This window comes from Amphiprion ocellaris, chromosome 15 (genome assembly GCF_022539595.1).
Source record: "Amphiprion ocellaris isolate individual 3 ecotype Okinawa chromosome 15, ASM2253959v1, whole genome shotgun sequence".
NCBI classification, from domain to species: domain Eukaryota; kingdom Metazoa; phylum Chordata; class Actinopteri; family Pomacentridae; genus Amphiprion; species Amphiprion ocellaris.
The window spans coordinates 4,007,550-4,030,063 of NC_072780.1; the positions used below are offsets into that span (position 1 = coordinate 4,007,550).

Sequence of the window (22,514 nt, forward strand, 5' to 3'; positions counted from 1 at the left end):
AAATGACTCCTACGCTCAGAAGCCAGAGTGTCTTTGGCCACCGTTTGCATTATTTCATTTAGACAATAGGAAAAACTGTGCAGAAGCCGACGATCTTTGCTTACAAAAGCCCCCATTTCCCCATCTCTGTCCCTTTCAGTGCTGAGCATCCACAAGCGCCCAACAACCAGTAGCTCCAACTTCACCTTCCCTGTCAAGGGCTGGAGAGGGATGCTGGACTGGGTCAGAACCTCTGAGGAGAAGATCTCCGTGTCCCGCGATGCTCTGTCTATTGAGCAGACTGGTAAGATCAAACAAAGAAAGCAATTTTGTGGGAGATGAACCAATAAATAGTCATAAGAATGTGAGTCTGAGCAGGTATTTTGTTTGTTCCAGATGGCAATGATGCTTTTGTGACCGGCATTGTCCTCTACAGAAACCTCGCTTCTATTCTGTCCTTCCAGAGGTAATACAATTTCTCGGCTCTTATATGGATGAAACTGGCCTTCCATGAAATATATTTTGTAGTCACAAGATGGCGCCTCAATGTCGAAAGACTCATTCCCTTTATACTCCAGTATTTTCTCACATTTATGATTTCATTTTCATTGTAAGGCCTCGCAGATATTTCATGTTACCGCATTCATTCTGCCAGAGTGTCTCATTTGCACCACACTGACTGTGCGATTTCCTCCTTCTCCCCAGCAACACCACCCTGATCAACTCCAAGGTGGTGTCGGTAATCGTCAAGCCCAATCCAACTCTCCTGTCGTCCCCCGTTGAGATCGAGTTCCCCCACCTAAACAACGTAAGTCCCTAATGGTTACCGAATCTAATGGAGCCTTACGAAAAAATATCAGCCCCCCTCTGGGCGTTTGCTCACCACAGTGCACAGAGCCTGACATTTTGCTGACATTTGCAGTGACACTGTGACTTTTACTTTACTTGTGTCTGCTGGAAACGCCGGCAAAAGATCACAGCACGACCAAATGGTCAGTCGATGATGATGAGAAATCATGCGCAATAATTAGTCTGTGCAGCTGATAAGAAGCCGTTTTTAGCTTCATGCGTGTATTGCAAAAAAGGGGGGGGAGGTTTGGTGAGAAATGTGGGCAGGTGGCTGGCAGCAAGCTGTTGCATTTCACACTTTTATAGTAAGGTGTCCCAACCTACACATTTCCTTTTTTCTACAAGAGATTCCTAACACTGCTTCCTCCATCTGTCTCCTCTTTGCAGGGCACTATGAATGAGACGTGCCTCTCATGGGACGAAAGTGAAACGTAAGTTATTTTTCCCGGTTCAGCCATTACTCACATCTATTTCTCTTTTTTTGGCTCATCAGCTGATATACTTGTAGTTTATTTACTCGCATGTAGCCAAGATGCTTCCATTCTCCCCCCCAAGGCTTTACACATGGGGAGAGCAGCAATGTTTCATCTGTTTTTCATGTCAGTCATTTCTGATAAGCAGGACAAAGCGTGTTTATGTTGACCTGTCTCTCCCAGCCAGAAGCATCAGGTCTCAGTCAGCTGACTGACATACTTACTGCATGGCACACAGACTTAAGACATGACAGCCCCTAATGATCCACAGTGGTTCTAGCCGAGTGACACTTCACTTTGATCTGTCTCCTGCATCACTTTAAATGAGCCACATCCTCGGGAGGGAAAACACAGTCTTCTAACCCCATTACATACATCACAGTAAATCTGTCGCAGCGCCTCCAGGCCGCACAGCCTCACTTCTGTTCATATGTCAGTGCTGAGGTCAATGTTTGTGCTGTTTGGGATGGGTTTTTTTTAGAGATGCTTTGTGCATTTGAAGGACTGGGCCTGGATCACTCCAGGGCCACTGTGCCCTCCTGAACAATTCACAGGTGGACCATTTGCATTTAGATAGATTTGTATACTTGTGGAGGGCCGATAAGAAATGCACCTGCACTCAACACACCTTCTTTTACATAAATCGCAACAACAAGCAGGCTCGGTGCGTAAGCAAAAGCAAAAAAAAGAATTGGAAGAGAAAATGTAATTAACTCATATACTTTCAGAGGGAGGGTGATGTGCCTCCAGTCAAATTAGATTCATTTTTGACAGCGGATGTGATTAATGGCAGGATGGAGACACAAATGGCAGAGGATGAAGCTCTGGCTGATGGCAGGGTTTGGGGGTCACTGTTTGCTTGCAGAGTTGCATATGCTTGAGAGCACTCTGATCACAGGAAGTGGTCCATTAGCTTCTCCATCACTGGACGTTATCCAGATGGATGCAGATAAAATAATCCGCGGGGTCGCACTTGCTTTTTTTTCCGGGGGCCTGCTTTGCAGCACAATTCAGGATGCAACATTTAACCCATCTGCATGATATGGCAGCACACATTAAACCGTGCAGCCAAGCCTAATTCTGTCATGATGATTTTTGCCCTGTGGCTGGCCTCCCGTGACCACTCAGGCTGGACCTACAGGCTTTATTGCCCCCTCTGTAGTCAGTCAGAGCCTCGGGTTGCTGCTAGTTGCCTTTAACTCCTCTGTGCTGTCTGACATTTACTCAAAATGGAGAAATATTCATAATTCAGACTGTTTTAGTGTTCCCTTCAAAAGAGGGAACAGGCTGTCCATTGTCTCCAGTGAGCTGGACAAGTGTTGGAAATAATCTGAAGAAAGAGTGCAAGAAGTGATAGAGATTATGCAAATGATGACTTCCTAATTAATCATGCCACAGATGGCAATTAAAATGCATACTGAGATGCAAACCTTAAGTTGTGTTAAAAAATAAAACCTCAGAACAAATACATCAATGTTTTAGTCTTTAAATGTTACATAAGAAGTCCAAAAGATGCATTTCTTTTCATTGGGTGAGTCCAAATTCATAAGGGGCAAAAAAAAAAAAAAAAAAAGTAGGATTGTTTTTTCTTTAAATGTATTTCTTCACTTGTTAAAATCTGTAACAAAAATCTCATAAGGAGACATTCACATGAGAGATCTGTCAGCTCTCTCCTCTCCTAACCCGTCGCTGCCTTCCCCTCTCCTTCCCTGTGCAGTTCCTCTCTGCTTGGGTCTTGGTCTGCTCGGAGCTGCAGAGCGGTCCCCGTTCATTCATTCAGAACCAAATGCGTGTGTGACAGCCTCTCCACCTTCGCCATCTTAGCGCGCGTCAACTTCGACTCGGTAAGTCACAATATTGTCTCGATTCTTTCTTTGTGCCAACATTTTATCTTCAGTGTTTCGTCCAGTGTGTTTGCGTGTGCGTGCGTGTGTGTGTGTGTGTGCGGATGCGGTGCGGTGTATTTAGGACTTGTTGTTTTCGAAGCGCTTTGCTGTAGCGCTGCCTGCCTGCTGTTTGCGCTCCTTTGTCTCCGTGCAGGTGTCGGAGAATCGCAGCCAGGCTGAAGGAGATGTAGAATAACCGAGCAACATGTTGATATGCAAGGGATTGCATTTTAAATTTAACGCGTTAAGAATTGGATTTTGACGATTTTTTTTTGCAGGGAGCTTGTAGATTTCATGGTCGTTTGCTCGCAGTCTGCTCCACAGCCGAATTGAACAGATAAATATTCCTGCTGCACTGGGACTGTAGCTTATATGTGTTTGCATTGAAATGAACAAACATTAACGCGAAATTAATAATGCAGTCACTCAAAACGACTTTCTGCTCGTTTGAAATCTCTCTCTTTTTGTTTAATTTCCAATCATGCATGATTTTGCGTGATGCATCTTCACAAAAACTACACAGACTGAGTGCAGGGGAACTTTAATTGAATGGCAAAATTGCAAAGATCGTGCCATTGTGCATTGCTGTATTTTCATGCGCAAAGACAATGTGTAATTTTTCCCTTTAGACTGTGTTGCCTCTAAAGCTGCTCGCTCTCCAGTTGCCGTGGCAACGGCTTCTGCAGCGCAAACTCGGCCTGTGCGATTTTTGATAACCGAGATGCTGAGGGGGAAAAACACACACGCGCATACACACATATGCACACAAATGCACACACATGCACACAGGACCCCTCCTCTCCTCTCTGAACTGCCGTTCCAGGACAGAGGAAATAGTCTGTCCATCACAGCTCAGATCAGGTTGCTGCTGCACACAATAAACAATCAACAGATGTCTATTAGTTTGGAGTTGCACATTTCCTCCATCTCCTCCTCTGCTGAGTTGTTGCAGGCAGATGCAAAACCAGCCTTCTGAATTTGGACTGCAGTGCATCTCTGCTGCTGTTAAACCTCAACACTGGATCTTTTCTTTCCCCCCCTCCTCCTCCTCCCCCCAAACCTGTTGTTTACATCCTAGATGGGGTTTGTGTTGCTGCTGTTCCCATATTTGTTAGAGGCTGCAAATACCCCCTCCTCCTCCCCTCAACCTCCCACGACAGTAAAAAGGCAGCTGCGCCAATCATTCCGTCTGCCAATATCTCTGAATTCTCGATTACATCCACCCCCCCTCCCCCTACCTCCACCTCCTCTTCCTTCTCCTCCTCCTCCTCCTTCATCCTCTTCGGCCACAGCAGCAAGCCTGAAAATGCCAGAGAGGCGGACCAATGAGAGACAGACGTCTGGTCATGCACTGATGGTTCCTTCCCCCACCCCACCCCCCACCCCACCCCAACACCAACACCACCCTTCGCTTGCCTCTCCATCCGTCCTTTGATGTGTGCTCTGGACATTTTCAATAAGTCTTCTTGCGATCCGTATGAGGAACACCAGCAAGAAGTCAAGAGGCAGAAATAGAGACGAGTGAGGAGATGTGAAAGCAGCCAGATAGTGCAGCGTGTTATCTCGCATCCGATGTGGTCTCATTTCAGGAGTTCTGAGATATCATGTGTGCTGCAAAACATGATGGGCCCAGGAGAGCAGCCTGTACAGTTAGTACAGCAGACGCCCATGACCGCTGCTACAATTTTTTATTTTTTTTTTAATTTAAAAGGTTTCTTTGCACATTTTTCTTCAATAACTCTTTTAGATTGATTCAAAATGAGAACATGTGATTCGGTCAAGGACGGGCAAGAGACATGCTTCATATTTAGGTCAAAGCGGCTGTCTGGATTTCACTGAGTAGCCCATGGTACAAGATTCAACCCAGATATAGAGACTGAGGAAAGAGGGAGCAGAACATACTGTATCAACCGTGTTATTTTTTTCTTTCCCCACAGTCGGTAAAAAGCTAAAGCAAAAAGACAACTTGCCACTGCTATCTGCCATCTGTTTTGGGGCGCTTCTGATGTAGCTGGATAGATTCTGAGACAAATTTGCCACAGTAAATTAGTCTTTTGGCTGCCATAGGCTGGACTTCACCAGCTGTGCTTGGATATCAGAGCAGCCTATGTGGAGCACATATTGAGACAGAGGGGAACAATCCTTCGAGGCTCAGCACTGTGCCACTTAAATTCGAGGACACTATCAAGAATGGCAAACGTATTAGAAGCATGCTTCACATACGCCCCCAATACAAGAATTTATGGCCATCATAAATCAAATGAAGGCCAAAGCAGTGTCTGTTTCTTTCCCCTCTATCACTGCTAATTTGATACCTGCAGATTTATTACGTATCAGGACATTTTCTCACTCACCTTTTTCAAGACGCTTAGCTGTTTTTCATCTTTTTCTCTTAACACATCATTAAAAATATAATCGCACCATTTGTCAGTGAGGGCTTCTCTATCAGTAGGCCAAGCAGTTTTCAACCAGCTCACATGCTTTGTGGTGATGACAGCTTGATCAGAGGTGTTAAAACCTTATTAAAGCCATGAGAGTAGGTGTGAGACAAACAGAGATTATACACGCAGCTATCTGCTGAGGCGCCAGGGCTTTGCGAAGACTCCAGCAGCTGAGATTTGTGTGTGCAGCAGTGACCCGTTGGCCCGCCAGGTGAATGAGCAGCAGGGAAGACAGGCACAAAAACAATCCCTCCTATGTTCGGTGCCAGGGCTGTTTGAAACATGGGACGGTCACCGCCGCTGGCAGCGGCAAGCGCTAAGCTGCTGTCAGAGATCAGAAGGGCAGGTGGTGGCAGATTAATGCACAGGTGATAATGGTCCACCTGTTCACCCCTCCGGGGATTGACGAGGAGCTGCCGTTAGTTGGCACAACTACACCAAAATGGTGAGAAAAAAAGCTAACAGGGAGAAAAAGGAGGAACACAGAATGTCTGTCAGTGATTAGAAGGCCGCTGTAGCACCTTCAACTAATGACTGAATACAGCAACCCCCCCTGAACTGCCCCTACCAATTAACCAACCCCCCCTTTCTCTCTTAACGGGGAGAGATGTATGTGTGAATCCTGCTCACCTCATTTGCTGACTCGAAAGCCCATTGGAGAAACGCAGTGACCTCGACCATTTGTTCAGTTTGCCGTTCCATCTTTCTGACATGTTCACCTTGGGGTCACCTTGCCTCAGCCATGGCCTGATTGTGCCATTCAACTGTTTGCCTACAGGGAGCTGTCTGCTATTCCAGATAGCACACATACCCAGAGGCTCTGTATCCTGTGTGTGTGTGTGTGTGTGTGTGTGTGTGTGTGTGTGTGTGTGTGTGTGTGTGTGTGGTGGGGGGGTCTCATTGCTGGTTTCTCCTCTGCATGAATGCATGTGTGTGTTTGTAATCAGCTCTAAGAGGTATGTTTGGTCTTGTCTCTTTTCTGCAGATCATGGACAAGGCACTGCTCCCATCCGTGACTCTCATCGTTGGCTGTGGGGTCTCCTCCCTCACCCTGCTGCTCCTCATCATCATCTATGTCTCCGTGTGGAAGTAAGTAACCCCTAGGAGCAACGTCTGACCCCGTCAGCCTCTAACATTATACCCTGTGTTCTCTGGTTTCCCTTTCCTCTGCCTGTTCATCCCCAAACTCATTCTTTCCTTCTCCCGTTTCAAAACTCCAGGTACATCCGCTCAGAGCGCTCCGTTATCCTTATCAACTTCTGCCTCTCCATTATATGCTCCAATGCCCTCATTCTTGTCGGACAAACTCAGGCTCGCAACAAGGTATGCCACTCCTCCAGCCAATCCTAACCTCTCTCTTAAACCGTTTTTTTCCTGCTTTGGGGATTCTGGGTGTAGCAGTGCCACTGACACAGATTTCTGATCGTTCCACTCTATCTCCCTTCTTCCATTCCTTCTGGGTTCCCACAGGTGGTGTGCACTCTCGTGGCTGCTTTCCTGCACTTCTTTTTCCTCTCCTCCTTCTGCTGGGTGCTGACAGAAGCTTGGCAGTCCTACATGGCTGTCACTGGTCGTCTGCGCAACCGCATCATCCGCAAGCGCTTCTTGTGCTTGGGTTGGGGTAAGAGCACCTGTCTTTATCTTCACTGCTTTTTTTTTTTTTCGCCCACCTGTGTTTTCTCCATGGCTTTTTATCTATTAGGCTCTAACTTTGCATATCTTCCGTCTTGCAGGCCTTCCTGCTCTGGTGGTGGCTGTGTCTGTGGGTTTTACCAAAGCTAAGGGATATGGCACCGTCAACTAGTAAGTCTGAGCTTTGGACTCTTGCATTTCTCTCCCGTTTCTGCATTTATTTTAAGAAGACTCCTCCTCATATTCTTCTTCTCTTTTCTAGCTGCTGGCTGTCTCTTGAGGGTGGACTCCTCTACTCTTTTGTTGGCCCCGCTGCCGCTGTTGTTCTGGTTCGTTTCTGACTTTGGAGATCCATATTCTGTTTGTAAATGCATTAGCCATTTTTGCGTTGTCTCATCCACGTTTTTTTCCTTGCAAACAGGTTAACATGGTGATTGGTATTCTGGTCTTCAACAAACTGGTGTCCAAGGACGGCATCACCGACGTGAAACTGAAGGAGAGAGCCGGGTAGGTCCTATTGATCTTTTCTGAACACTGGAGTATTGTGCTTATCGCCCTCATCAGTACAATAACAGGTTTATTGATGGTTTGCTTTGATATCAAGCCTCACAATCAAACAACAGGAGCTGTGTCTAATTCTGTTGTTTTTCGCACCCTGCAGGGCATCACTGTGGAGCTCTTGTGTGGTTCTGCCCCTCTTGGCCCTCACCTGGATGTCTGCTGTCCTGGCCATCACCGACCGCCGCTCTGCCCTCTTCCAGATCCTCTTCGCCGTCTTCGACTCTCTGGAGGGTTTCATCATTGTCATGGTGCACTGCATCCTGCGTAGAGAGGTAAGAAAAACTATTAGATTAGAAAAAGTACAATGAATTCAAATAAAAATTAAAGTTGCTTTGTTTGCAAAAACATAGTGGACATATTCCTGAAGTTTCCGTCCATCCATTAGGTTCAAGAGGCAGTAAAGTGCAGAGTAGTTGACCGCAAAGACGATGGAAATGGAGACTCTGGCAGTTCCCATCACAATGGCCACACCCAGCATATGGTAAATTTCTTGGCTTATTGCCTTTTTAATGTCTTGAGTGCCTCTTGCATTTAGTCCTAAATGAATATGTGCATACATTAAACACTGATAGAATGTTTTTTTGTTCTTTTATCAGCCGTCTGATAACGAAAAGGATGGAGATTCAAGCAGACAAGGTGAGCCCCTAGTACATCCACTTTGTCTTCTCTCCCCCTTAACCAGTTTCCCTCTTGCATTTAAATTTCTGAGTGTTGCACTTAAAACCTCTGATTTATTAAAGCAAAGTTTCAACTCTCTTTTGCAATTTCTCCTAAAAGGAATGAAGAGCTCCTCCGAGGAGAAGATGCCCCCTCCTCAGCTGCCTCTCCCCATGGGATCCAACTTCCACACCCTGCCATCCAACCCCAGCAAGAGTCACATGCAGGCTGTTCCTGAATACTCCAGCCACACCTTGACCCTGAAGAGAGAGAAAAGCCGGCTGGCAGGAGGAGTCGACCCATCCTGTGGGAAACCCGTGTACGTGTGTGAAGGGGAGCTTTTCCAGCAGCTAGATGCCGATCTTGCTCGGGTTCAGGCTGAAGGCGGTGTCCCCGATGGCAGCGGCTACGTCCTCATGCCCAACACCACCTCCACCCTGAGGTCTAAGCCCAAAGACGACCCGACGAAATACAACATCAGCGTTGAGCAGCTCCCACAGGCCAGACTCATGCACCTCGGTGGGCCCTTCGCTGAGCCCCAGGCTGCCTTCGGGATGAAGTCCATCCCCCCCGACCAGGTCAGCGTGTCGTTTTCAGAGAGAGACTCACCCATCCAGAACATCCACAACATGTCCAGCGAGTCCCACATCACCCACAGCAGCCTGGAGAACACCTTTGAGTCCATGAACTCCATGATGTCCAAGAGTGAGACGATCTCTACTCTTTCCATGAGCTCCCTGGAGGTAAGAGGAGATGGAACAGTTGTTTTATGCATTCTTTTGCAGTGCTTCTAATGTGTATCTGAAACTAAACCACTGTTCTTTGCCTATCTTTTTCTTTGCAGAGACAGAAATCTCGTTATGCTGAGTTGGACTTTGAGGTAAATATTGTTTGCGGAGTCTCTGAAAACATGATAAATCACATGTGATGCATATGAAATGAATTGTAGCACGCACAAATTTTTAAAAAAAATTTTTTCTACTGTAGAAAATAATGCACACCAAGAAACGCCACCAGAACATGTTCCAGGACCTTAACAGGAAGCTACATCATGCTGAGAAAGACAGAGAGTCTCCTGCTTCTGACAGCAAGGTAACATATCGTGATATTACGCTCATCATCCATCTCCATTGACATTAATTTTCAAATAATGCAGAGTAACAGATAAAGAGTAAACAAAAACAGAAACAGAGAGGCAGTTTTCTTGCTAAAAAAAGAGTCTCTGATATGAAAATGACCTTATTAAACAATGTACAACATAGTGTATTGAACTATTGTTGTCAATATCTCGAGGTCATTTGAATAAGAATGTATTTTCTTCCTTCCTTCTTACAGTCTGTGAGATGGAGTGTGTCTTCAGGAGGAAGTGACAAAACGAACCACAGCGTGAGTGTTTATATACAACCTCACCGTCTCAAAATTTACAGTCTCTAAATAAGACACACCATCAGACATTGCACGTGCCTCAAGGAAAAGTCATTTTGCCCAAATAGCTACATGACTTCCATTATTGCAAAAATCACCTCTGATGAAGCCCATTTCATTTTGATTAGATCAGGAGTTGCTCAGGGCTCATGAGTGACAGCAGTGCTAAAGTGGCTCCTCTTTGTATCCAACAGGACAAACAGCAGGCTCCTCTGGAGAGGCCATGGGAGGGAGTCCGGGGAATACCACAGTCACCCCCTGCATGGGTGCGCAAAGACCTGGAGCCCCTAGCTGCCTCGCCTCTGGAGCTGCATTCTGTGGAGTGGGAGAAGAGCAGCACCACCATCCCTCTGGTGGGGCAGGACATCATCGACCTGCAGACAGAGGTCTGAGGGGGAGGAGGGAGGCTAGCGAAAGCCACCTGATTTCACCTTAGTCACCTTTTTGGTTTGGGATTGGGATCCTTTACGGATAGTATGGCGGAAGCCAAGAGAGGGAAGAAGTGAGAAAGTAGGTCCCAGAATCAATGTCTTCAAACCCTCAGCCAGAGCAGGAATGAAAGGAGAGAATGAGGGATGGAGGAGGAGTGGAGGTGTTGGTGATGTTTAATGTAGCTTCTCTGTGTGGACTTACCAGCACCTCTTGTCTGAGTGCTCTAAAGGTCAAAGGGTTAGTGGAGCAATCAGCGGTGTCCATGGACCAGGACTGTCTGTGGTTCCATTAGCGCTTCACTTGGAGTGAACCCTGCAGCCTGGGTTTCAGAAGATGTGGTCGACATGTCTGTGCTTCTTTTTTCCTTCAACTCAACATTGGAGAAAAAATTAAATACTATTGAAACGGTGCGTCCTCCCTGCTATTCGGGAGGACCAGCCGGAACTCTTGGCTATTCTTCTTCCAGCCAAGTTACCTTCCAAAACAGGACAAGGCAAGAGAGCATAAGGGACCAGTTTCATGCTCCAGTACTCTGCACTTATTAGATGAGCGCATACATTTTGTTTCTGAGCAGTGGATTAGCTTATTATTTACATTACTTTCTCCAGTTTTTGTGTCTGCACCACTTCACACCTGGAACTGCTACTCCAGAGCCAAAAATGAGACTCTATGCTGAGAATATTACTCAAGCTTAATCATGCTGATAGTGCTTCTCATTGTTGTTATCACCATAGTTATTACTATTACAGTGATTATTGCTAATGTTATGATTAGCTCTGTTCTTGTTGAGTTTCTAGACTTTGTTTTGATTTTTCATTCCCCTCATGACTGTCAGGCACAAGATTTATTCTTCAAAACAAAAAAAAAAGGGATTTAGTGCATCCATAATGTGTTGTGAGCCCATATGGACTGCATCGGGAAAAACATAGGTGGTGGTTAATTATCCAACATTTCCTGGTTCCTTCAGTATTCTGCTTTGATACCAAAACACCAGCACCAGGATGAACACAGACTCTCACATAGGAAGAGCAGTGCACTCTGGGAAACGCTGGATGGAAACGTGAGGAGGCGGGGCATACAGCCCCTCTCTCAGCTGGCACAAGATGCAGGCTCTTCCATGTTGCACATGTGGATATAAAGGGTCAGCGTGACCTTTCATCATCGCCCTTTTGTTTCTCAGCCTTGCAGGACTCTTGGACTGAGCAGAGGCTCCTGGCGCTGATTTGACTTCCTGTGCAGCGTCAGGTCCTCGAGACTTCAACACATTTGTGTTTTAGCCATCAGTGTGAAATAGTGCAATATGATGGGCGCTTGATGCTCAAGCAAGACTGATACTATGATTTAGGCAGAGTTTTTTCTTACCAATGTTTCAAAACTTTTATACCATCTTCCTCATATTTACAGAGCATATAGATGCTTTATGAGAATATTGTATAACAAATCTGTATTAGTAATTCAAAGAATTTATTCACTAGAGATTTGTTAGCACAAGACTCCATATTTGGAGCTCTATGTGACAGGTAGATAATTGTGCTTCTATAAAGCAAACATTATATAGAATGAATGATAGCTTATGAATATCTCCTAACTGTGCTTCAGGATATTTGTCATTACTCTCTTCGCTATGTAGCGATGGGTAATTGATCCTCATCTCTCCTGTAACAGTGTGTTACTGTAACCTCATCAGTAACTCAGCAGTATGTACTACCAGCCAGTTCCCCTGTCCTTTCAGATTTCTCTGTCCAGCCCGATTCATACCTCAAGTTACTTGTATGGAATACCCATTTGTACTTTCTTGTCACAACGTTGTTTTTTATGTTCTGTTTTACCTCCTGTAAATGTACAGTTTTCACAGCACAAAATGAATGTGACATATTTCTAATAAAAACACATCTATATTACATATTGTGGAAGAGTTTGGTCCTTGATTTATGACAAACGATAAACACAGTATAATGGTGGAACAGTTTTGGATTTCATATTCTCTCAAGTCTTGCTATGATCAGATTCAGAGCAAATGAGCAAACAATTTCTCCCATAGAGTCAAACTGGCATGTTGTCTGACAGTGATTTCTAAAAACCCAGAACAAAACAAATCAGCACCTAAAAATAACAGCTCACAGGTACAATAACTAAGGAACGAATGGAAAATGCTGCAATATGCACAGAGAAAGACAGAGATGGATTTTGAACTCATGCCACATTAAAGTCTCTGGCAAACATTTCAGTCTCTAAATATAGATGTGATTTGCAGGAACATAAAACGGCAATCTCCAAAGATGATAAAAGCGTAATTCTGCTCTGATCTATTTTCATGCTATGCAGGGAGGCAAATCAATACCAAAAAAAAGTGAAGCTGAGTAATGAGAAAACAAACAAATTTGACAGAGGCCAGAATATGATTCTGACCTTTTTAAAAATAGGAAACGTTCTCAACAGATTTAGTTTTGCCTGCTTCACCTACAGTATTGCAACTCTGCTTTTTCTCTTCTCCATAATCAGTTTTTTGTCTTAATTGAGTCCGTGTGCTGTAGTTCTGCTGCAAGGCATAAGCAAAAGGAGATTTACATCATCCTTTTGTTGAGCACTGCTCATTTTGTGAGGTCACCTGGAGGGCATACTGGTTTCTGAGCAAACCGTACTTTACTGTAGGTGCAATTCTCACTGCATTCTAACGCTTGTTGCCACATCACATGGTATGCACTGGTTTATGCATAATTTCTGCTCTGTGGAACATTTCGTGCTAATTTATTTTCTCACCAAAAGTCATCTGTGTAATGTCTGCACAGTCTGCTAATGATGATTCACAGAACTAATGTTGGAAACAGTTATGCAGGTTCTGTGCACAGGGACCGTTCGTCTGTACTTCTTCTTGTCATGAGCTGCAGATAGTTGCAATCAGTGAGTAAGAAGACAGACTGACTAAAAAATGAACAGAGGTAAATAAAAAAAGACAGAGAATAGAGAATACACTTCAAGTGATTCTAAATTGTATCACGTTATAGTAATTTCAGAGAAACAAAATGACCATAGCTAGAAACAAGGTTCCACAAACACACACAGTGAACACCAAAAGGCACAAATTACAACAAAGAAACACAAAATGACTAAAAAGACACATAAAATGGCTACAAAGACACAAAATATGTAAAAAATTACCACAAAAATTAACCAGATGACTACAAAATGACAAAGCGACTACAAAGACACACAAACTGATTCCAAAGAGACACAAAGTAACTACACAGGGATGCAAATTACTACAAAATGGCAGAAAATGACTTCAAAGTGACAGAAAATGACTACAAAGAGACACAAAACGACTACAAAGAGACACCATAAACCTCTAGAGTGAACAGTGAAGTATTAGCGGTTGTATAAAACTAAGATCTACTGCACTGAAAATACAGGCCCCTGAGTAGAAACTCAGTGCAACTACAGTCAATAAGTTTTCAAAGTCAGAAAGTTTTTTCAATACTTTGCATCTTCACCAACTTCTTCTTTGCTGACAGGCTTAATTCTCCTCAGTATTGAGAACACCAGTGTTTCACGGATTTCTGGAGAGATGTTCTGGCATTCTATAGAAACTGTTTTTTCAGCTGCTGCTTTTTGCTGAAGAGGGTGTGTTGTTCTGCCTTTCTCTTTAAAATACCCAAACGGTGGCAACATGCCAGGCCAGGTCATAGTTTTCACTTTGCTCTTCTTTAGAAACTCCTGTGGGATTTTGGCATTGTGCTTTGGATCGTTATGCTGCTGGAAAATTCCTCTTCTGCCGAGACTCTCCAGAATGTTAGTCATGTTGTGAGCCAGTATTTTAGTATATCCACAGACATTTATGGTGTCATCTGTAAATTCATGTAGCCTCATGTCACACTGTCATGTCTGCGCTTCACTGTTGGGACAAGTTCATGCCAAATATGCTGATTCCCATCTGAGCACATTTATCTTGGTGTCATCTCTCAATATTAATCAGACTACTTTTCATGCATTTTTAGAATAGTTTAATCTTGCAGTTTTGTGTCACAAAAATGTTTTACTTGGATGCCGTCCATAGAAGTTGACATAATGCAAAGTTCTTCAAACCCTCTGAGCCGTTACAAAAATTCTGATTTCCACCGATCAACCCTGTGCACAGTCTAAAGTACTCAGTCATGTGTTTTTCAGAGCTTGATTGTGAGAGTGGACTGCACAGTGGTGTGGTGCTTAGGACAACCACTGCAGCTCTGATTAGTGGTACTACGTCTGCTTCTATACCTCCTCATTACTGCTGCAACTGTGTTTCTACTGGCATCCAGTTGATCACTGATCTTCCTGCATTATTTTCTGTCTTTGTTAAGCCTCAGAATCACATTTTTTCAGTTCTTCTGGTAGTTCTTTATCGTGTGGAGCCATGATGCAGACATGCAGACAGGCAGCGCCTATAGGTCCAAAACTGAGAAAGGTCTGGTGTTCACATGTTATTTTAGAATCATGTTCTCAGAGTAATTGGAAATCACAATCACTTAATTTTGTTCACAGAGTTTCTGACTTGTGTGTCAATCATCACGGGGGCATTCACTGTCGTGACACTGAGTTTCTACTTCGGGACCTGTATTTTCATTCTGGCCTTTCTAACAAATTTGATCGTTCATAAAAGGAAACAGTCTGCGTATCAACTTAGAGATAACTGAGATGTGATTCAAATTTGAATAATTTGAGTAATAATAACTCTTCTATACTGTATATTTGTCTCTTTGTTGACTCATACACACACATTTTAATGCTTTAATTTACCTTCACATTATAGACAACTTGAATGCTGAATGATGTCTGCACCCCTGCTTTATCATGTTCATCACCTAAAGGTGTAAATATTCACACAGACAGGTTGCATGCAGCTCTAAAGACGAATAGACTATCGCACACATCCTAATATCTACTGTATAAGGATACCGATTCTCTCTCCTAATCAGCTATTAACAAATCCAATCCAATCAAAATCACAATAGTTATATGCAGATGCATTGTTTGTGTGTGTGTGTGTGTGTGTGTGTGTGTGTGTGTGTGTAAAAGACAGACACCCAATGCTAATAACATTGAAAAGCTGTCAGAGGCTGCCCACCCCCTATCCTCAAACACACAAACACTCACAACCTCCAATTCTCATCTCAACCCCCACCCGACGTGTAATCCAGTATCAATTAGCACCTTGCTGGCTAACAGCGAGATCCTGGCTGTCTCTTAATTGAAGGCTGTTGCTATAGAAACAGTACATGCTAATCCTCAAGATGGGAAAAGAAGAGAGGGTCTTTAAACTCCCAAAGAGGAGTGAAAGAACATCTATCTACAGCCAGTAATGTCCTCTTAATGGCCGTCAGCAGTACATGAAATTATTATAATTATCGAGTGTGAAGGAGCAGAAAGGTTAACACTGAATTGTCTTAATCTCTTGTCGTTAATACGTCTATTAAGCTTAATGAAAATGAAATACAGGGAAAGAAGTCTGATCAGCTTGGTTATCTTTTCATTAACCCTGCATGTCAGTTTGGTATGTGATTCAGCTAATTCTTTTTTTCAGATTTGTGCATGTACAATATATATTTACTCACTACCACATACAGATTTTATTTATATAATTGCATAGTTCTCTCAGATACTGCAGTTATCTGGATCCCTCAGAAACTAAATACGTGCTGATACTTCAACCGGACGTTTTAAAGTTACACTGGCAAACATTGCTGAGAAAATTATTATAGAATAATTACATTTTCTACCACTTCCAGTATTGTTCTGCAGCCAGCAAGGTGCTCTCACTTGAAAAAAAAAAACCTATCATGATGATAACACTGGCTCCAGTTCAACATGAAAAGCCTGCATCTCATTCCAAACAATGACAGGGATTCTGACAGACCGAACCGTACAAAAAGGAGAAAAGCTGGGCAGAGGACAGCAGGAAACGTAAAGAAAAGCGCTGGGCGTCTATGCATGAAACCGTTAATGGTGCGGCTGACATGCTGTTGTTTGTATGACACTGACAGGCGGCGTTTTATATGTGATACTGGGAAGAAGCCGTAATTAGAGAAACCATTTCACAACTGAACTGTTGGATGGATGAAATCATTGGAAGTAGTCAGTGTTTTTCAATTAGTATCCTCGGAACACCCATGTCAACACATTGTGGAGCGAGACAGTTAAAGCCCACCTACTCACTCACTCAAGTAGGGAAACATCAGTTTCATGTGGGTTTGCTGTTATGTAACGCCAGGTCATTTATATGCAGGTGAGGACACAGTAAAAGCAGCATCTTGTACATATTATGGTAAGAAATGGAGCTTTGAATCACAGCTCACAGTCACTTTCAGGAGATTGTACTCTGACTATGATACCGTAGATATTTTAAATGTTTCTTAAACTACTCAGGAAAATGAAATTTAAATATTTCATTTCTATGACAATAACACAAACTCCATTCTATAATGAAAATCATGTGATATGATCAAACGCTGTTGCTATAATGGACATAGTGGTTAATTTTTTTTTTCAATAGATATTTAAAATTCCTCCTAATTGTCATCAGCTTTTGTGGTGTTGTGTACTTAACCCTTTTATATTATGATGGATATCTGTCACTTACAATGTGGGCTTTATATTAGCATTTATATTACTGAAAGCATGAATTAAATATATACAGTATTAATATTCAAACTATGAGGTACATCTGAAATCATCGCATATCGTAGCACCTTTCTGACACTTTTACTGTCACAAAAACTGTGCTAAATTCGAGTCGCTGCTGAAGAAGAAAACTTCCTCTGAAGATTAGCTACATCCATTGTTTTCAGCTGTGGCACAGCATGTCCTTCAGCTCAAATGATACTCTTGTCTTCCAGAGCGTAACGGATCCGAAAGCAAGACTCTGAGACGCCTAAACCTTGGGCTCGTCTGTTTCTGAAGGCAGAATATCTCTTGAATGTGAATACATGTTTAAAGCAATCACACAGTGCTCAGGGATTCAGCACACGGAGGAGGCATGATGAGCGGATTATATATACACACACCTTTTTCCTGTATTTTCCTTCTCGATCAGGGTTGATAAAGGATCACTGTGAGTAAAGAAAGAAGAAAAAAAAGGTTTCTCGCCTCCTCTCCCAAGTGCCTCTTTACCTCAGAATGGCAGAAGGCCAGGTGTGGTGGACTACAGCTGTGTTTGTGAGTCATAGCTAAATGCCACCATTCTCTTAAGAGTGGTTTCCTGGGGGGTCGGCTACTTTCAAATGGTATCTTAACCCCAGGGGTTGACTGGACTGTAGGACTCTAATGATATTTCCGGCCCAGACAGAATGCAGAGGGTTTTTTATATTGAAGTGAATAGAACATTTTGTACCATACAATCACATGGACAGAGTTCAAAGTGGGACAAAACCATAAGATTATTAGAGAAACATGAAAAACTGGCATTGCTTTGTGAAGAGAAGATATTTTTTTATATCCATGTTGCTTGCATCCACCAGGTTTTGGGAATGTAAGTGGAATGTTTCTGCAGCTATTAAAAGGATTGTGTAGAAGGCGACATGCACACCACTCGCTTGGTCTCCTTCCTCCTGCAGGGAATCAAATCCCCCAGACGTACAACTTCTTGAAAAATGCGTTTGGATAAATCTGAAGCTGTGGGACCCCTTTAGGCATTTGTTTTGTAGATTTAAATTATGACTTGTAATACGTATATATGCTGCTGATTTGAAGGGGGGGGGGAGTCCTCAAGAGGATTGGAGATAACAACAACAATAATAATAATAATAGCTTTATTTCTATAGCACTTTTCATACAAGAAAATGTAGCATAAAGTGCTTTACACTCAAAGATAAAAACACGCCACCCAAACTCACAATCATTAGTTACATTTAAAACAAAACAAATAAAATTGATCAAATTAAAGCGATAAGATAAATAAAATGAAATAAAAATACCTGAAATAGATTAAATTAAAAATTTAGTTAAAAGCCACACTAAAAAGGTAGGTCTTAAGTTTGCTTTTAAAAGCATTAATATTACAAGTCACCATCAGAACTTCAGGCAGGCTGTTCCATAACCGAGGGGCATACTAATAAAAAGATGCTTCACCGTATGCTTTGGTTCTGACTTTGGGTTCTGTTAAAAGGCCACTTCTGGAAGACCTGAGGGCTCTACTGGGTTTATACGGTAAAAGCAAGTTATATAAATACAGAGGAGCAAGACCATTAAGAGCTTTATAAACCAATAAAATCATTTTAAACTCAATTGTAAAAGTCACAGGGAGCCAATGCAGAGACTTTAAAAATGGTATAATGTGAACTCTCTTTCTGGTCTTTGTCAGCATTCGAGCAGCTGAGTTTTGGAGTAATTGTAGTTGGAATATATTCTTTTTAGGGAGACCAGAAAGAAGAGCATTGCAGTAATCAATCCTGCAGGTAATAAAAGCATGAATGAGTGCCTCTGCATTGGCCTGAGAGAGAAACTGGCGTACTCTGGCAATGTTCATTAAATGATAAAATGCCAGCATGTTGGTGACAGGGCAGAGAAAGCACCTTAACATGAAAAGATTTCCAGCAGAACCAGGCTCAGGGAGGGCAGTCGTCTACCTTAACTGGTTGGGGTGAGGGTAAAGGGGAGAGAGTAAATGGACTATCTTTACAGTATTATCAGCTGAAAAATACACTATGGGGGCATGTGAACCTTTGATTGACCTTTAAGTTCTAATGTCTCTGAAGAGATCAAAAATTCTGTTTGCACAAAATTGCAATCAGTTCTAATCCGTGAGTGTTAGCATGCTAATCAAAGATGATACACAGAAACATTATTTGCTCAGGAATTGCTATGATATAACTGTGATTCTGTTAGCACATTGGTATTAGCATTTAGCTCAAATCACCACTTACTGTGTGTAAATGCAGCCCAAAAGAGCTGCTAACTTTACTTCAGAGTATTAACAGTTTCTAATTGTTCCTGACAACTATGTGACTGTACAAGTTTACACATTATCACATTTGTGCCAATGAATTCAGCAGGGTATGTGACAAGTTTGGAAACAGTGACCGTCATCTCACTGTTTTCAGAAGAGCTAGCGGGAAGGTTTTTGGATGCATCCTTTCTCCTGCAGTCAGTTTGCTAAATTAGTTTATTTCCCTTTAAATTACTGCCAAGCTGCCTATGATTCCAGTAGGTAATGTCTCCCACTGTGGCTGAGCCAAAAGACCTTGTATGTACAGAACACAAAGAATCTGCTCGATGGTCGCCATGGCAACAGTGGCAGCATCCAGGCAGCTCATGAGGGCCATTAGCAACAGGAGCTTCAGCACCAGCAGAACCTGAGAAGTAGATGAGCTGAATGCACATGTATGAAAGCAAGAACTTTATTGTTACAAAATATTGCAGCCTACAGTTCCTTGAATTGCAGTTTTTATGCAATTGTGCAAACTTTATTCAATGAGATAGTCTAATCAGTATGCAAACAGAACTAAGGATAGATAACCACAAGAATTTATTTTTAAAAATTGCAAGTCGCAGAAAACAACACAAAATTATCCTTAAATTTCAAAGAGGTGTGAAAGAATCCAGCTTGCAGGAGGTTTGCAGTTTATTCCATTTAAAAGGTGCATGAAACCAGTTCTATCAAGGTTAAGAGAAATGTAAGGTTATTGGATCTTCTGCTTTAGAACAGCAATGAACAAGTTTTTTTTTTTTTAAAGGAGCATGTTTGCCATTTCAGTGCCTTATGCTCAAGTAACTCCACGCTAACACAGTGCTGTAACCTCAATAATATGTGTTGAAATCCCCAACAAAAGGTTCAGGTACAGTGATTATATCAACATGCTTTCTCCCAGAGGTATGAATACATTTCTAATGGGAGCACTCATTTGTGAAATTATCGGTGCACTGGTAGAGGGACGCAGATTACAGGCGTTATGCATGACACCCAAACATGTGGATTCATAAAAGCCTGCACAGAAAGGGCTGCTAAATGGAGCCATGCAAATGTAATGTGAGTTCACACTAAATGTTATACGGAATGAAAATGCAAAATGCTGAAAGGATATTATGACGAAATTTTAATGAATGTCCTTGCAAGCACGGGTTTTGAAAGGTGATTGTTAATACAGGAACACTGCCACATCTTGTTGTCTGCATGACCTTACTTTGTCTTTGCTCAGGTTAGTGCTGTTGCCAGGATACTATTTCCTATGGCAACACTTGAGCCAGCGAGGTGAGCAGCTCTGAAAGGATTCAGGTAACTTGCTGCTATGCATCCTGTAGACCGGAAGTCCGTACATGTCCACAGAAAAAAAAATATGAAAAGAAGAAAAGTTCAGTTTGACTCAGTGCAGCAGCTGATATTCAGCCACAATGTAACATGTGCTAGTAGGTAATGCTAAAGATATGCAGAGTGAAGTTATTTATTTATGCTTTACTGAAAATTCTGCAGTTACACAAAAAATACAGGTGTATTTTTCATGCATTTGTCTTACAATATTTTTCTTATGGTTGTTGCAGTGGAGTTATGTGAGAAATACAGCAAAATTAGCTGCCTCTGTGAGTATCGGAGCCTTCTGTCCGGTAATGATTGCTGCACTGCATCATTCGTTTTTCTATAAGGACCTCAATTTCTATCCTCATTTGCAGCAAAATGAGAGCTTGCTTGACATCCATTCCAGGAGAATATTCTCGGTATAAGTATCTTAATACTGGAACGAGCTGCAGCACAGCTTAAAGTTTAAGACACTCGTACCTCTGAGAGGCTTTGAAGCTTTACTAGCTTATATTTATAATGATGTTTGCTTTAATTAGCAGTGGCAGTGTGTGTGTGTTTGTGTGATGGTTGTTTTGAGTGAATGAATTTCAATTTTGTGATGTTTGTTGCAAAGGAAATCTTGATGGCAATGAGATTTCCAGAATAAATACATCATAACTAGCTAAATAACTATATTAATGGTGGCTTATTCTATATTCCCTGTGTGTGCTAGCAGATGTTCTCCATCTATATGAGGGCACACTGCCACCATTTGTCACAAGAATGTTACTACCTCAGTTGTGCAGCTCCCTCTTACTGATGTGGAATTATTATTATTATTATTATTATTATTATTATTATTATTATTATTATTATTATTATTATTATTATTATTATTATTATTATTAATAATAATAATAATAATAATAATAATAATAATAATAATAATAATAATAATAATCAGATTATTTAAAAAGGGAACATGTACAATATTAAACATAAATATTGCCATTTGATGTATTGCATCAGATTTAGCTTAAAAACATCACAATATTAAAATGTCACAAAAAAGCTGGACTATAAAATAAAAATAACACATATGAAACATTACACACACACACTTAAAAGCACACACAGACACACACTCACACACAAATGCAAATTACAAAGACATTAATGGTTGCAGTTCTGAGTGTCCTAACACTCCTGTTGTCCTCATTTATGGGCAAAAAATATTGTTTCCTTGTCTGAAAAAAATCCAAAAATTCAGCAAAAAAATTTCCCAAATTTCTGAAAATTTGCAAAACCTTCAGGAAAAAAAAATCCAATAATTCCTTAAAAGTTTCCCTTAAAAACTTTATTTAAAAAAAAAAAATCCCCCAAATGTGGCAAGAAAATTCTTGTAAATATTTTCAAAAAATGAGTAAAAATCTTCCAAAAAAAATACTAAAAATATCTAGTGATTCAAAGATTTCCCAGAAATGTTGAAAATGTGGACATCAGAAGTTTCACTGTGAAAATATTTTTTTTCCCACATTTTCAAACTTTAAAACAGGCATTAGTTCCACTGAGTCATGGCTTTTACAGAAACTGCACAAGTGTGGTGCAATGAAAAGGTATTGAACAGTCACTGGTGGAAGATATCCTTGTGAAATATATAAAGCAATCTTCCAAATCTTTCTTTAAAATGTCAGATCTAACCTGGAAACAGAAACAGGCCTCCTTTGCTTAGGAAACAGAAAACAACACAAGTGTTTCCTCGTTAACCTCCTTCCTATTTTACTGCACAATCTTCAGCGCTGAATACAAGCCTTTGTGCATTTCATCTTGGTGTTTTCTGTCCTTCTTATTTCCAGGCTAAGGATGCTGCACAGAATCTATATACTGGCCCAACAGGTTTGTGTGCGTTTCTGTTTGCAGCTGCTTCCACATCATC

At 41.9% G+C, this 22,514-nt stretch overlaps 1 protein-coding gene across 5 annotated transcripts in view; it reads left to right on the forward strand.

Annotated features, from left to right (window-relative positions):
* Positions 1 to 12,238, forward strand: part of LOC111569694 (adhesion G protein-coupled receptor B1-like) — a 108,622-nt gene extending 96,384 nt beyond the window's left edge. For 3 of the 5 annotated variants that reach the window (XM_035948937.2, XM_023271982.3, XM_023271984.3), the window contains 19 exons: positions 140 to 283; positions 376 to 445; positions 685 to 787; positions 1,216 to 1,259; positions 3,019 to 3,145; positions 6,614 to 6,717; positions 6,849 to 6,951; positions 7,099 to 7,249; positions 7,362 to 7,431; positions 7,523 to 7,589; positions 7,682 to 7,767; positions 7,922 to 8,093; positions 8,207 to 8,302; positions 8,418 to 8,457; positions 8,599 to 9,221; positions 9,323 to 9,358; positions 9,466 to 9,570; positions 9,814 to 9,864; positions 10,098 to 12,238. In XM_035948937.2, the coding sequence (XP_035804830.1) occupies positions 140 to 283; positions 376 to 445; positions 685 to 787; positions 1,216 to 1,259; positions 3,019 to 3,145; positions 6,614 to 6,717; positions 6,849 to 6,951; positions 7,099 to 7,249; positions 7,362 to 7,431; positions 7,523 to 7,589; positions 7,682 to 7,767; positions 7,922 to 8,093; positions 8,207 to 8,302; positions 8,418 to 8,457; positions 8,599 to 9,221; positions 9,323 to 9,358; positions 9,466 to 9,570; positions 9,814 to 9,864; positions 10,098 to 10,295 (2,390 nt within the window). In that variant the 3' untranslated portion in view covers positions 10,296 to 12,238. The remainder of the gene's footprint in view (positions 1 to 139; positions 284 to 375; positions 446 to 684; positions 788 to 1,215; positions 1,260 to 3,018; positions 3,146 to 6,613; positions 6,718 to 6,848; positions 6,952 to 7,098; positions 7,250 to 7,361; positions 7,432 to 7,522; positions 7,590 to 7,681; positions 7,768 to 7,921; positions 8,094 to 8,206; positions 8,303 to 8,417; positions 8,458 to 8,598; positions 9,222 to 9,322; positions 9,359 to 9,465; positions 9,571 to 9,813; positions 9,865 to 10,097) is intronic. The other 2 variants (XM_035948938.2, XM_035948939.2) reach the window with 2 other exon arrangements.
* The last annotated feature ends 10,276 nt before the right edge of the window (positions 12,239 to 22,514 follow it).